This window comes from Stenella coeruleoalba (genome assembly GCF_951394435.1).
Source record: "Stenella coeruleoalba genome assembly, chromosome: 15".
NCBI lineage: Eukaryota > Metazoa > Chordata > Mammalia > Artiodactyla > Delphinidae > Stenella > Stenella coeruleoalba.
This window is the reverse complement of record NC_137161.1, coordinates 26,291,877-26,306,851: the sequence shown is the minus strand read 5'-3', so window position 1 is coordinate 26,306,851 and position 14,975 is coordinate 26,291,877. Positions and strand designations below refer to the sequence as shown.

Here is a 14,975-nt window from a genome sequence, read left to right as displayed (position 1 = left end):
GCAGCCATGGCTCACGGGCCCAGCCGCTCCGCGGCATGTGGGATCTTCCCGGACCAGGGCGTGAACCCGTGTCCCCTGCATCGGCAGGCAGACTCTCAACCACTGCGCCACCAGGGAAGCTCTCTAGGCACAGCTTTTGACTGAAAGTCTATTTTGTCTGATATAAGTATAGCTACTCCTGCTTTCTTCTGGTTATTGTTTACATGGAACATCTTTTTCTATCCTTTCAATTTCATTGTGTGTGTCTTTAGATGTGTCTCTCGCAGGTGGCATATCACTGGATTTTGTTTTTTTATCAATTCAGCCACTCTATGTCTTTTGATTGGGAATTTAATCCATTTACTCCCCAAGTTATTCTAATGTGCATCAGGGTTGAGAACCAGTATCCTAGATGTACAGATAGGGTATAGAGGTAATAGATGTCTCAGGGATTCTCGCAGTAGGTCCTTGGACAGCTGGAGAGCTGGGAGATGTCAAGAACTCCTTAAATTTGAGGATTTGAAGAAAATCAGTTATCAAGTGGATATAGCAAAGATTAAGAACCATAGTATTCAACCTGTATGCGAATGTATGATTTTACATTTTTATAGATCAGAGGTTAGTTGATGCTTATTGTTAGCCTGTTCGATAAGGATTTGTTGAGTACTCACATCACCAAAGCCAGACAAGTGATTAGTGCAGGTGGAGAGATGGCAGCTACTTAAACCATAATACAACATGAAAAGTGCTATAGTAGGGCCTTAAACAAGTACAGATTTAAATACTTGTCAGATAACTTAAGCAGCAGTCTTTGAACATGTATAGATGTGAAAGTTCATTTGGGTGTTGGGTAGTTTCAAATTTCTTGCCTCTAGTGTCATCATAGAGATATTTGCCAACTGCCTTGAAAAATAAAGAAGAAAGAGGATAATTCCTCCTGTGGGGGTCTGAGGGGTTCTTGAAGGAAGCAACATTTCAACTGGACCTCCAAGTGTAGGTAGGACTTGAATTAGGTAAGGGCAAGTGTCAGAAACAGCCTGAGCAAAGGCCTTGAAGGCAGCCTCACCTGGGCAAGTCTGCTTGCCAAGGGCAGAGACAAACTTGGGGTCTTCCTGAAGGCTTAGAAAGAAGAGGTGGGAGGTGCTGATGGAAAGGCATCTTGGGGCCAGCAGGTAGAGTTCGTTCCATACCAAGCTAGAATTGCTCTAACCTAGGCGTTCAGAACAGTGATGTTTTCTTTTGCCTAATTTATTTTATTATTTTTCTTAAGTGGTATAAATATGTATAATCCCCAAAGAAAAACTGGAAAATACAGATATGCAAAAAAGGAAAACATCACCTCATTTTCTCAAACATAACTTTAAAAAAGAGGGGCATACCTTGCTGAGCAGGGTTCTATCCCCTGCTTTTTCTACATAAATCTAAAGCTTGAATACTCCTACTCAAGAAGTATATCATCATGTTTAATGACTACATAAAAGGATAAGTGGTTACACCATAATTTAACCCATTCCACTAATATTGGACATTTTACTATTGTAAGTTGTGAACTATTTCACTATTTTAAATAACCCTGTGGTGAACATCCTTTTATGTACATTTTGGCATATTTGTCATATTTTTCTTAACATGTCTAGAAGTAGAATTGCAGGGTCAAAGAGTATGCACTTCTGGGGGACTTTTTTGGGGGGAGGATTTTGATAGCGTCAAATTGCCCTCCAGAAATGTTTCAGTTTATAATCCCTCCAGCCATATGAAAATATCGAAACAGTGACATTTTAATATCTAAAACTAACAGTATCATCTTGGTATAGTCATTAATTCTAAACTGAACTTCTGAATTGCTTTTGGTTGCCAACTTATATTATTCAAAAATTCTAGCATATTGTGGAAATAATTCTTTGCCATTTTTCATCTGTTGATCCTTCCTGTAAGATAAATGGATTTGTGATTTGTTGATAGTATCTATGTGTGAGAATTGTCTGTTTTCTGTATCATTTTTCAAAAATTTAGAGTTGGGTTATTATTTTTAAATGACTTCTGGCTGACATTTGACGTCAGTAGTACAGGGTTTGTCTTCCTTGCATTTAGTTAACTGGAATTCAGGTTCAAAGAGGAATTTGAGGAAAACAAAGGACAGGATTTATTTCTCTCACACAAAGCACTCAATCTAAGGACTGCCCAGTGAGGCCTAGCGAAGAGAGAGGGCTAGAATCTTCTGATGACTGGTCAAGTGGAGGAAATCCTCCACTTGATGGAGAGGAAATCAGAAGCTGTAACCAGCCCACAGTCAGTAGGCTTTCTCTCACAGAAAGAAAGAATAAAACTCTGTTTGTTGTTGCTGTATCAAGGCAAACCCATGCTACTAAAGGCTTCTCTTTGTATGTGCATGGAACATCTCCAGAGGGATTTTCAAGGAACTGGTGCTAGCAGTTGTCTGTGGGGAGCTGAAGAGGGAGGAAGATTTATTTTTCATGGTTATACCCATTTGTACTGTTTGAGTTACTGGATTGGCCAAAAAGTTTGTTCGGGTTTTCCCATAATCTTTGCAAATATTTACTGTATATGTTTTGCTTTTTCAAAACTTTTTTAACCTAGTTATTTTTTTAAAAGCCTCTCTTACGCATGGTTATGTAATATGTTAACATTAGAGGAAAGTGGGTGAAGAGTATATGGGAACTCTCATAGTATATTCTGTAAATCTAAATTTATTTAAAAATAAAAAGTTTAAAAAAATGACAGAGGCGGGGAGCATACTGACTTCCTATACAGAATCCTACCCCATGAGACATTTTTCCACCTTTTTGTCTTGTCATTTCTTTTAAAGATCTTGCTTTCACCCCTAATTCTGCTGACTTTGTGATTACCAGATTCAATACAACTGTCTTAGCCATTTTTCACTGTTTTTGTTGGGGTCAGACTATTATTTCATATTTCATAATGTACATCAGCTGACAGATACTTATAAACATCACAGCAGATCAGAGGAAAGCACTCTATGAATATATTGCTTTTAAGAGTTTGACCAGGCTTTGTATCTAAACTAGTGCACAACCTCAGAACCTTAAACTTTGAAAGCCAGTTTTCCTCAACTTGTGCTCCTGGTAAAAACACAGATGAGTCTACATTTTTGGCAAGCCCCCTGAGTGATTCCGATTCCCTGTAACACTGAGTTCCAGAAAGAATCGTCTGAGAGAGAGAGAGAGAGAGTGTGTGTGTGTGTGTATGGTGGTGATGGTGACTTGAAGGATGCGGGGACAAGGTAATCAGGGGGCTGTGGCCAGTGTCCGATGGGAGTAAATGAGGGTCTGAAATGCCACAGCGGTAAAAGGGGTGGAGAGAGAAGGCAGATGCAGCCGCGCAATTGAGTTCGTGATCCAGGTGTGTGGACGACAAAGTTCCTTGTTCAAGACAGGCAGAGGGAAAGAAGCTCTTCTAGTACCTTGAGGGGGCGAAGCATATTAATGGAGGGACAGAGATGCTTTGATGGGGTACTTCTTGAGGTGGGTAATTGACCTTTCTTGCCTTTGATTCCCAGGTGCCAAGCACTGGGGACACAGTCCCTGCTCCCACACAGATTACATTCGAATGAAGGGGGACAGATAATACACAAGGAAACAGATACATATGCCCATGCCAATTAGCTGAGTCCATGAAGAGAAGTGGAGTAAGGGGTTGGAGAATGGGTGATAGGAGCCCTGAGGAGGCCATTTAGACGGGCTAGTCGGCGGAGGCTTCTCTGAGGAAGTGACATCTGAGAGAGACCTGAATGAAATAAGGGGGTGAGCCAGGCAGGCACCTGTGGGAAGGGCATTCTGACGGAGGGAGCAGTGAAGGTGATGGCCCTGAGGGGGTGGAGAAGGACTTGCTGTCAGGAGACACGAAGGCCGGCGTGAACGGAGCTGAGGAGGCAGAGGATGGGAGGCGGCGGGGTCAGGACAATTTTGGAGGCGGTTTGTAGGAAAATGTATTGGTACCATAGGAGCTTCCTGACAAAGCAAGCCCGTTGCTATGTGGAGAAATGGGAATTAATGGGACACTGTGGAGCTTTGTTTCCTGCTGGCCCTACAGGACAGTGATACATGTGACATGATGAAAGGGACATTGCTCGAAGAGTGGGGAGCCGTGGCTCCTGTATTAGTCTGCCCTTTTGCCCTGCTGTCAGTTACTGCGCTCAGTTTGGGGCCCATTTCTGGAAGTGCAGGATCAGTGCCTCATAGCACCCTTGGGGGCATTTAGAGGGTAGCCTTTGGGGGGCCTCAGGCTTCTCAGAGTGGGGATGAGACTGCGTCAGTTAAAGCAGATGTGACGGTGCCCCAGAGGGCTGTTCACCTCTTTCCCCCATTCCGACTGCCACCTCTCTTCTTCCAAGCAGGATTGGTTGCCGTGGTCCCTGCTGCTTCTCTCTCTCACGTGTGATACCGGGGCCTTCTACGTTCCTGGGGTCGCACCAATCAACTTCCACCAGAACGACCCTGTAGAAATCAAGGTAAGTGCGTTCCTGGTCTGTGGGAGCCAACTGTTGCCCAGTTGCTGGGCAGCCTGGCCAGAGGACTGTTGCGAGCTGGTCACGTCCCTCCTGTGGTTGCAGAGAACCCAGACCAGTGCTGCTCAGCCTGGGAGGAAGAGGATTCACTGCGCATGGCTGGGGCAGAAGTGGTGTGTCCCTCTGGCCCCGCCGCCTCTCCTCTCTCTCCGCCTCTGGCTGTCTCTGCATCTCCCCCTGTATGAGTGCATTCTCTCTCTCTGTCCCTCCCTCTCTTTCTCTTTGGCTCTGTCTCTGTTTCTGGTTCTTCCTGTGTCTTTGTTTCTCTTTCACTTTCGCTCGCTTCTGTGCCCACCTCTTTCTGTGTCTCCATCTCTCTCAACCTGCCTCCTTCTCTGTGACATCTCTGCCTCTCTCCATCCTCCTCTATGTTACCGGCTTTCTCTGCATAACTCATATCATCTATGTATACGCATGATTATTATGGCCTTTTTTTTCAATTTTAACTTCTGCCAGGATTCTCCAGTTCAGTATTTCCAAACGGTGCACTGCATATCTGAGTGGTGGTATATGAGATGATTTTAAGTGGCTGACATGTATGTTTTATTTTAATAGCTGGTTTCTTTTAATTATACTAGAAAATATAGCCATTACTTCAACTCATGATTCCATGGCTGTCATTGTTGGGTTTCCATTTTTAATAGTGTTAAAATGTTTGCTTCTTTTTTTTTTTCTTTTTTTTTTTTGCGGTACACGGGCCTCTCACTCTTGTGGCCTCTCCCGTTGTGGAGCACACGCTCCGGACGTGCAGGCTCAGCGGCCATGGCTCACGGGCCCAGCCGCTCCGCGGCATGTGGGATCTTCCCGGACCGGGGCACGAACCCGCGTCCCCTGCATCGGTAGGCGGACTCTCAACCACTGCGCCACCAGGGAAGCCCAAAATGTTTGCTTCTTAAATAAAGGTATTTACCTAAAAATGAATCATATCCAAGAAAATAGCAGAATAAATGGTAAGTAGATAGAGCAAGTTGGTACATGAGCGATTCGGATTTGAAAGCATTGTCCTAAATCAGAGTCCAGAAGAACAGCCAGCTGGGCCACCTCACCTTGTCAGCCTAGATGCCCACCTGTGGGCCAGTCACCTGTGACAGGGTTATGGGAGAGTCCTTTAAAATGTGGTTGATCGGGGCAGTGGGCAGACTGGCACCTTGGCTAATGTCTCGGACTCTTGGTGGCATTTTCAGAGCCCTAAACACGGCTGAGGGTTGGTGGTGGATCTTCTTGGATCTCATTTCCCAGGAAACAAACTCTAAGGTGGAGATTTGGTGCAAGAGATTTATTGACTAGGCGCCCAGTCCTGGAAGCAGGACTGGGCAGAGGGAGATATTAAGCTGTGATAAACAGAGTCCTATGGAAGGCTCCGGAACTGGAGTGGCCAGCTGCAGAGTTCTCCCACATTGAGGCGAGAGGACTGGCCACCGGACAAGGGGTGTGACCTTGTTCCAGAGCTCCCAGCTATAGGGACTCCTGTCTACCATCACCCAAATATAACCACTCTTAATACTTTGGGTTATTTTTCTTAGTCTTTTTTTTCTGTGCAGTGTTTACAGTGTAGGGTACTCGGCATTCTCACACTTCCGTAAACCCCCAGCTTCTTGACTACCACATTGGTCCCCCATAGGCAAAATAACGTAGAGTTGAAGTTTTTAAGTAGTCCTTCAAATCCTTAGTGATTCTGTACAAAGGTCTAGCAAAACTTATAAAGCAATGAAAATAAATTCTGCTCCTAAAATGTACATTTCTTGTTGATGGGAACCACATCTTTACTGGTCTGTGCAAAAGCAAAGCAGTGAGATTGTGTGAAAATAAAGTTTTTATCCTGTCCTAAGCATCACAGTGTTCAAAAGGGGGAACAGAAGCCCAGAAAATCACAAAGGGCCATCCACCTGACATGCTGTCATGTACATGTGCCTTTGTTTGCCACCACATTTTGGGCATTTGCAAAATTATAAATTGCTACATGTCATGCTTATTTGGGGCATTAGATGCAAGCAACTTTTCATTATCCAGGGGGAGTTAACCAGTTTAGAGGGTAAAAATATAATACATTTGTGGAAAAACGAAAACTACCACGAATCAAGTTCTACAAGGGCTGGGATATTATCTTTCTCGGTTACTGCTGTGTCACCAGCTCCTAGTACATAGCCTGGCAGGGTGGATAAATACATATGATCAATGACTATTAGAAAGTGTCTCCATTTAGAACCATGTAGTAGTAACAAGCAAATGCACCATTCCATGTGTTGCATTACTGTGAGCATCCCTCTTCCTTAGAAGTCAGACTTGTAACTTTCGGGAACAATAATTAAAGTCACCTTTATTGAGGATTATTTACATGCCGGGCATTATGCATGGCTTAGCTCAAGATGCCCCCTAAGAGCCCTCTGAGGCAGATACTGTATGTTTTAGAGATTTACTGAACATTTTACAGTTACGGAAACTGAGGCCCGAGGAAGTGAACCTGCTTGTCCAAGGTCACATTGTGAGGGAGACATAGGGTTAGTTCAGAGCCCGGCTCTTAACCGCCGCGGTACCCTTCCTCCCAGTGCCTCTGCCAGAAGCCCCCACCAGAGCAAAGCTTGTGGCATGGGGAGGACAGGGTGGCTCTGGCTTCAGTCCTGCCAAGCTGGGCATGTGAGAACTACACCTTGGGTGGGAAGGGAGAGGGCGGGAGGGGACATAAAGGTGAGACTCAGTTTCTTTGTAATGTGGCTTCTTTTTTGATTGTCCAGAAGGAGAGAATGCTAAGAAACACAGAATAACAGGCTGTTATAACAGATAATAACTTTTTGGTCATTTCGCCTCAAGCAGTTCATGAAATGCTTAATAGAGGTCCCCCGTCCTTCAATTCAACATCTAAAAAGCTCTGAAACTTAGAGTTTTTCTAAACTCATTGTAGGCGAGACCTGACCTGAACTGTTTATTAACTTTATTTTTCCCACTTAGTATGAATATTTTTGCATTTCCTTGTCATTGAATGTGGGGTACTGCTCCAGACCCAGCTGGGGGGTGTTATAAAACCCATGGTTTTATAATATACCACATTGCTCTTTTAAAATTGGAAAAATTTTTAAATTAAATTAAATTAATTTATAAATTAATGCAATAATGTAATGTAATGTAATAATTATTAATGTAATAATGCCGAGTATACTAAAGATGAGTGGGTACCAGAGAGGATTACTGAAACAGTCATTAAATTAAATTAAATTTTAAATCTTTTAAAATTAAATTAAAAATCCTAATTCCAAAGCAAGAATTTTAAGTAAGGATTGTGGATCTGGATTCTAAAAACTATTTATACTTTCAGATGGTGTATGAGGAATGGTTAATAGTTTTTAAATAGCAAAGATAATTTTAGTTGCATTTAAGTTAAAATTTGGGACTTCCCTGGCCGTCCAGTGGTTAAGACTTCGCCTTCAAATGCAGGGGGTTGTGGGTTCAATCCCTGGTCGGGGAGCTAAGATCCCATATGCCTCGCAGCCAGAAAACCAAAACAAACCAGAAGCAATATTGTAACAATAGCAATAAGGACTTTAAAAATGGTCCACATCAAAAAAAACTTTAAAATAATTAATTGATTAATTAATTTTTTTTTTTTGCAACATTTTGACTGGTTCTATTTTATCCATGTTTTGGGGAGTTGTCTGTGGCTGTCACTGTTTCCAGAGCTGCGTTCTGTGTGCTTGCATCACTTCCTAAATGTTCTTCTTCATGGTCTTCTTAAACTTCATCTTTAATGGTTGCATAATATTTAATTGAACGAATATATTGTGGTTTATTGGCCAATTTCCCATTACGGAGCTTTTAGCTGTTTTTCCATTTTTTTCTCTTTTTTCATTGTGCAAACATTTATCGAGCACCTACTATGTACCTAGATCTCTAGGCACGGTGGTTACATAGGTAAGCAAGACGCATATGGTCCTTGCCCTCATGGAGTTTAATCTTAAATTCTAGTAGGGGAGGCTGATTTCTCTGGAAAAAGAAAACAAAAACATAAAATAATTACATTTTATCAGACATGCTACAAAGATAACTAGAAGTGTTGAAATACAGAAGATGAGGGAATTCCTTTGATAAGATGATAAGGAAAGGACTCGAAGGTGAGGGGATTTAAGCTGAGACCAAATGTGAGAAGGAGTCAGAGAGTCGGGCAGAGAGGAGCAGGTTCAAAGCCTGAAGCAGGAGAGCGCTGGTCAGGCTCAAGGAACTAGAGGCAGAAGACCACTGTGGTTAGGAATGAGGAGTGAGCTCTTTGTTCCTGAAGTTTTTTCCCTTATTTGGAGTTATTTCCTTAGGAAAGATACCCAGAAGTGAAATTATAGGGTCAAAGGATGTCAGCATGTTAAGGACTCTGAGTATATATTGGATTTGGTTGTGATTTTAAACAAAATCTATAATGTAATCTAAAACTAGTGAACTGTGAAATAATTGTATTGTATAGTATACCAGAGTTGTGTCTGCTGCGGTTAGTTTGCTTAGTAGGTAATAATGCCGAGTATACTAAAGATGAGTGGGTACCAGGGAGGATTACTGAAACAGTCATCTTGATTTCTGGGTTGAAGAATAATGGCCTCCCTTCTTCCACTAGGCTGTGAAGCTCACCAGCTCTCGCACCCAGCTGCCTTATGAATACTACTCACTGCCCTTCTGCCAGCCCAGCAAAATAACCTACAAGGCAGAGAATCTGGGTAAGTTCTTCTCTCACACTGCTGTCACGCTATCCCAAAGAGGAACCCGGATCTCTTCATAATGTTAATAGCAGTTAACCCTTATATAGCACCTACCGTGTGCTGGACACCATTCTACATAGTTTATATACAGATTAGCTTATTTAATCCTCATAACATCCCGAAGGAGGTAGTTGTGGTGTTGATTCCCATTTTACAGGGTAAGTGATTTGCCTCTGGTTATACTGTTAATTAATGGCTAAACTGGGCTTGGAATCCATGTAGTCAGGCTTCAGAGCTGGAGCCCTTGGCTACTGCTCCGACTGGCTCTCCTTGATTTCTAGATAGCCCCTTCTGTTTCTTGTGGCTTCTGTAACCTGCTCTGCTTTTAATTAAAAGAATGAGTGATTATCTCTGGCCCTAATGGAATCAGGGACATCACCATAGTTCTTGCTAAGCTGTGCAGGCCTTGCCTCAAATAATGTGGGAAGCACCCAGTGCAGTGTCTGGCATATGTGTTCATAAATAGCAGCCATTTTATTTTAATTCAAATAATTCTTCATTTGGTGGAATTTCAGGCTGAAAGGAAAAGGCATTTGGTGGCCTCTACTGAGGACATGGTTATTAGTACTTACTCTGCCATCTCAGTGTTAAGTCCTGGAGATAAAAACTTAGAACTATGCCCTCCCTGACTTCAAGGAACTTAAGAGACTTTCCTGTTCTCTTATAGCTTAGGGAGGGGAAAGGAGAGAACTGGCTCTTGAGCAGTCCCCTGAAAGGGCTGCCTTCTCCATCAGGGCTACCCATGGCTCAGATGTTTCCAGAACCCCTAGCCAACAGGTGTACCTACTGCCAGGTATTGGATGTCCCAGACCAGCTGGGGCAGGCCTCGACCAAAAGCAGGCAGCACCGCCAGTCCCGAAGTCTCGCCTTGTACAGTTGGACGGAGGTCGGTCTCGGGGCCTGGGCTGCTCTTGCTGCCTGCCGCTTTCCCTTCTTTTCTCTCCACACCATGCCGTGCTCCGGCCACCTTGCCGCTGCTGGGAAGCCTGACCTGCTGTGTCCTCCAGACCCCTCACAGCAGCTCCTCCCTCCCCCTGTGAGCTGGTGCGGATTCATCTACAGCCCAAGGCTGAGCACTTGGGCACACCTCAGTGTGATACTGCGTGACCTTAACCTCCGTGAAGCTGGGGAATGTTCCTGCCTCGTAGAAATGGAAATTTCCATGTACAGAAGTTATCCTGCCACACTGTATCCCATTCCAGCTTTGTGTAGTGCCTCCCTCTGTGGCCTAGGGGCTCTTTGAGCAGCGGGATCATGTCTTCCATGTGTCTCTCTCTGCCACTTCTGACCCAGTGTCTGACACATAGTTGTCATTCAGTAAAAGTTTTTGTCCTCCCTGAGTGGAGCAGAAACAGCCTTGATTGAATGCCTTTTGGGTCGCAAGCCTTGTACTCTACGTCCTCATCATCATCACTGTTAATACTTAAAGGGCTCTAACAGTGAGCCAGGCATTGTTCTAAGCACGTCTGTGCTTACCTTAGTTAATTCTCACAACAGCCCTCTGAGGTAGCTACTCTTACTATCCCCTTATCACAGATAACAGAAGCGAGGCACAGGAGGTGAAGTCACTTGCTACAGGTCACTCGCCGAGTTGGTGGCAGAGCCCAGGAACTCTGGCTTCAGGGTCCATAGCCTTAAGCAGTACACTCTGCGCACTGTCTTACTTGGTTCCGACTGTAACTCAGCAAAGCCAGGTATGATGGCCCCCATGCCATAGTAGAGGGCACAGCAGCTTCAGAGGTTTGAAAAACTTGCTTGTGGTCACATGGTCAATGGGTAGAGAAATTGAGATCTTAACCCAGGTTTTTTAACTCTAAAAACAGAATTCTTTCTGTTGTCCAGACTGCCTTTTCCAGAAAGGTTCATTTGGGCTGTCCAAGGGCTGTGCTCCCGATTATCATGTTGGTGGAGATTCATATCGTGGCGGGGGGGTGGGGGCATGTCTGCGGCAGCTGTACTGGAGTATGACATCAGACTCGTTTAGAGGGTCCACTCAGCGTGTTGCTCGTCTAGTGTGGCTGGCTGTGTGCTCCCAGCTTTAAAAATTAAAATGAATACTTCTGTATTAGAACTGAGCTGTTCCAGGCCAGTGTGTCCTCTTTCTTGGTTTAAATGTATCAATAATTTCTAAATATCAAGAAGTGATACCCACCTTACTTGATCTTCAGCCCTGTTCCTCTCTCTGTATGTTCTTCCTTTCCTCAAGTGAATTCCCTATTGACCTTCCTGAAAAGAAGTGAGTGGTAAGGCATGGTGTAGAGGAAAGAGCCCAGGGGCTTAGCACTACCACAGTCACTGTCATAGGCTAGTCACTATCTGGGTCTGGTTCTCAGCATTGTCATATGTAAAATGGCAGAGGATGACCCAGATCATTTCAGCAGTGGACCATGCAGATATCTCATTGGTGTTCTTGGCCTCCCACTGGCCAGTCCCTCCCTGGGTTTTGCAGACTCACCTGCATAACTAGCCTTCTAAAAGAGGGGGAAAGCGGGGGAGAGGTGTAGAGACCTTCATCCAGGCGCCTTTTCACCCTCCCCCCCTCCTGAGCGGCCTCATCCACTCTTGTCAGAGTGCTACTTTGCACAGCTGAGTGGTTCTCCCCACTGTGGTAAAGCTAGTGGCCCTGCCACTTACCATCTGTATCCCAACAACTCACAGCTTCTATCTATAGCCCTGACCTTTCCTCTGACCCTCAGACTTGGATATCTGACTGCCTGCTTGACATAGCCACTTGACATATGCAAACTGAAAAAATGCCTTCAGTCTAAATTTGCTGTTTTTCCCATTTTCCCCCCAACTGGAACTTGGTTGTAGAAGCCCCATGGTCTTCCCGATATGCACCGCTCCTCACTCACCCTTTGTCAGCCAGCACCAGCCCCCCTAGATTTCACCTCCTCAGTAGCTCCTGAGTCTGTGTACTTGTTTCCGCCCTCACTATACCCTCTAATCCAGCCACCGTCACCGCCCACTTGCGTAGCTGACTGCCATCGCCCCCGGCCAGTTCCGTGCATCTTCGATATTTTCTTCACAAAACAGCCAGAGTGATCTGTAACCAGAATTGGATAATGTCTTCTGCCGCCCCTGTTAGAAACCCTTTATTGGTTTTTGTGGCTCTCTCGATAGAGATCAAACTTCCCGTTGGCCCACAGGCCCCCTGAAGTCCAGCTCTAGCCCGTCTCTCCAGCGTGCCTCAAGTCACCCTTGCCATGTGCACTGCAGCCGCACAGGCCTCTTACATTTACCGCGTCATCCCCCTGCCTTCCCCCCGCCCCCCAACCAGGCAGGGGGCCTTTGTGCGTGCTGTTCCCTTCTGTCTAGAATAGTTTTCCCCTATCTCTTTGCCTAGTTAAGGCTCTCTTCCTTTAGAGCTCACTTCAAGCATTACTTCCTCAGAGAAGCTGTCCTAGACCTACTCCCCCACACCTAGAGCAAGTTCCTCATATTGTACTATACCTTCTCGTTATCCTGATTAATCAGTCTGTCTTCCCACTAGACCATAAGCTCCGTATGTCTGTTCAACATTATTTCTTCAGAGCCCAGCACATAACCAATATCTAGTGGATGTTTGGGAAGGAATGAATGAATGAACGAATGAATGACTAGGCCAAGAGTCCCACATCAAGTGGGTCCACACTGGTAGGCAGCTGTTAGACCAGGCGTATGTGGGCATTAGTGCCGCCTGTGGGCTTTGGTAGGTCTCCTTCAGCTTGCCCCAGTTCCACCTCATCCCAGTAGAAGTGTTAGAATGGCTCAGAAGGAAAGCACCATTGGGTTTAGTTGACAGGCCCTGACTGCTCGGTGCCTGCTCTTGGAACGTCTGGCAGCAGGTTTCTCTGAGGCAGTAGGCATGCAAGGGGTGTGCCAGTTTGTTAAGTTAAAAAGATGTTTTGGCTGAAAATCTCAGGTGCTGGATTTTACCCTACCTCCCTTCCTCCCTGAACCAGGATCTGAAGATGCAGAAATAAAGAGGAAACATTATCTGCCCTTAAAGAGCTCATAATGAGGTATGAGGGCAGAAACTTAACCTATCAACATATTGTGCAAAGTCACATCACTGACATATGAAAAGGTGCAGAAGTGATGCTGGTAATAAAAATAGTATTTGTTGTCTTCCCACTCTATGCCTGGTACTTTATTTCTCACTGTAACCCTGTGAGATGCGTACTATTATCCCCATTTTACAGATGAGGAAATTGAGGCTCATTGAGCTTAAGGTACTTACCAAGACTGCTAAGCTAGTCAGTGGCAGAGCCAGGGTTCAGTAGCCCTCTCTTCACCACTGTACGATGCTGCCTCTGTGCAGAGGGCAATCCGAGGAGGGAGTCACAAACTCAGTCCTAAGGCGGTCAGGAAGGGCTTCCCGGAGAGTGGAATAGAAGCTGAGCTTGAAGGGTGAGGAAGAGTTTCCCAGGAACACGGGGCAGGGAATGGCACTCCAGGCAAAGGAAACGACATGTGGCCCAGAGGCACAGAATGACGTGGCATGTTTGATGTGCTCTGAAGAGTCTGGTGGTGCTAGAGCACAAAGGGAGAGGAGGGACAACAGGGGGGCGTCAGGTGGGCAAGCCTGGCCTGAACAGGCAGGGTAATGCATTGAGTGCCAGGCTGCAGGACTGCTGAAGGCCCTGCAGGTGGGCCCTGTGTCTCTGCTGACCTCAGCAACCTCAGGGCTGAAGCTCTGAGCTCCATCTGTCTCTCTTATGGCAGGAGAGGTGCTGAGAGGGGACCGGATTGTCAACACCCCTTTCCAGGTTCTCATGAACAGTGAAAAGAAGTGTGAGGTTCTGTGCAGCCAGTCCAACAAGCCAGTGACCCTGACCGTGGAACAGAGCCGGCTCGTGGCCGAGCGGATCTCAGAGGACTACTATGTCCACCTGTGAGTTGTCCTCTGCTCCCTGCCAGCCTCGAGTTCCCATAGGGGAGGGCACTGAGGGAGAGGCGATCTGAGGGACTGAGCGGGGCCTTGGGTTTCCAGCATTGCAGACAACCTGCCTGTGGCCACCCGACTGGAACTCTACTCCAACCGCGACGGCGATGACAAGAAGAAGGAGAAGGACGTGCAGTTTGAACACGGCTACCGGCTCGGCTTCACGGATGTCAACAAGGTAGAGTGTCTTGATGTGCTCAGAGGGCTGGGGGAGCCACTCCCCAAAGTCACGAGCACTTGGGGCCACAGAGGAGGGGGAAACATGTAGCTCTAGGCTTAGGAAAGGTGGGGATGGCCAAGACAAGTTCCCCCTGGTGCCCCTGGCCATGGCCTGTCAGATCTGAGTGCTGTGGGCCCGGCTCTGGCAGATGCTACACAGGAGGTGGAAGGCACAGTGCCTAAAAACTCAGATTCCACATAAATATATGATTATATGGATTATAAGATTAACCACCGCCCCCCCCCCCCCCGCAAAAAAAAAAAAAGGAAGTCTGGAACTTCATCAGTATGTAAGAGAGAGAGCTCAGCAGTGGTCAAGAGCATGCAGGTTCCCTGGGTTTTGAATCCTGCCGTCACCACTTACTAGTTGGTGAGTGACCTTAAGCCTACCTTTCTCACCTCTCTAAGCCTTGGGTCCCTTATCTGTAAAATGTGTGTTGCAGCCATGCCTGCCTTTGGGGCTGTCACGCAGAGTAAGTCAGATAATCTGTGTAAGCACTTTACAGCACAGCCACTGAGAAATATGCTAATGGCGTTGATTGTAACAGTGATTCTCTTACATTTGTCATTT

The 14,975-nt window shown here is 45.6% G+C and overlaps 1 protein-coding gene across 1 annotated transcript in view; it reads left to right on the top strand.

Annotated features, from left to right (window-relative positions):
- Positions 1–14,975, top strand: part of TM9SF4 (transmembrane 9 superfamily member 4) — a 56,733-nt gene that overhangs the window by 19,251 nt on the left and 22,507 nt on the right. The window contains exons 2-5 of the mRNA XM_079945752.1: positions 4,355–4,468; positions 9,117–9,216; positions 13,966–14,134; positions 14,234–14,363. Of these exons, the coding sequence (XP_079801878.1) occupies positions 4,355–4,468; positions 9,117–9,216; positions 13,966–14,134; positions 14,234–14,363 (513 nt within the window). The remainder of the gene's footprint in view (positions 1–4,354; positions 4,469–9,116; positions 9,217–13,965; positions 14,135–14,233; positions 14,364–14,975) is intronic.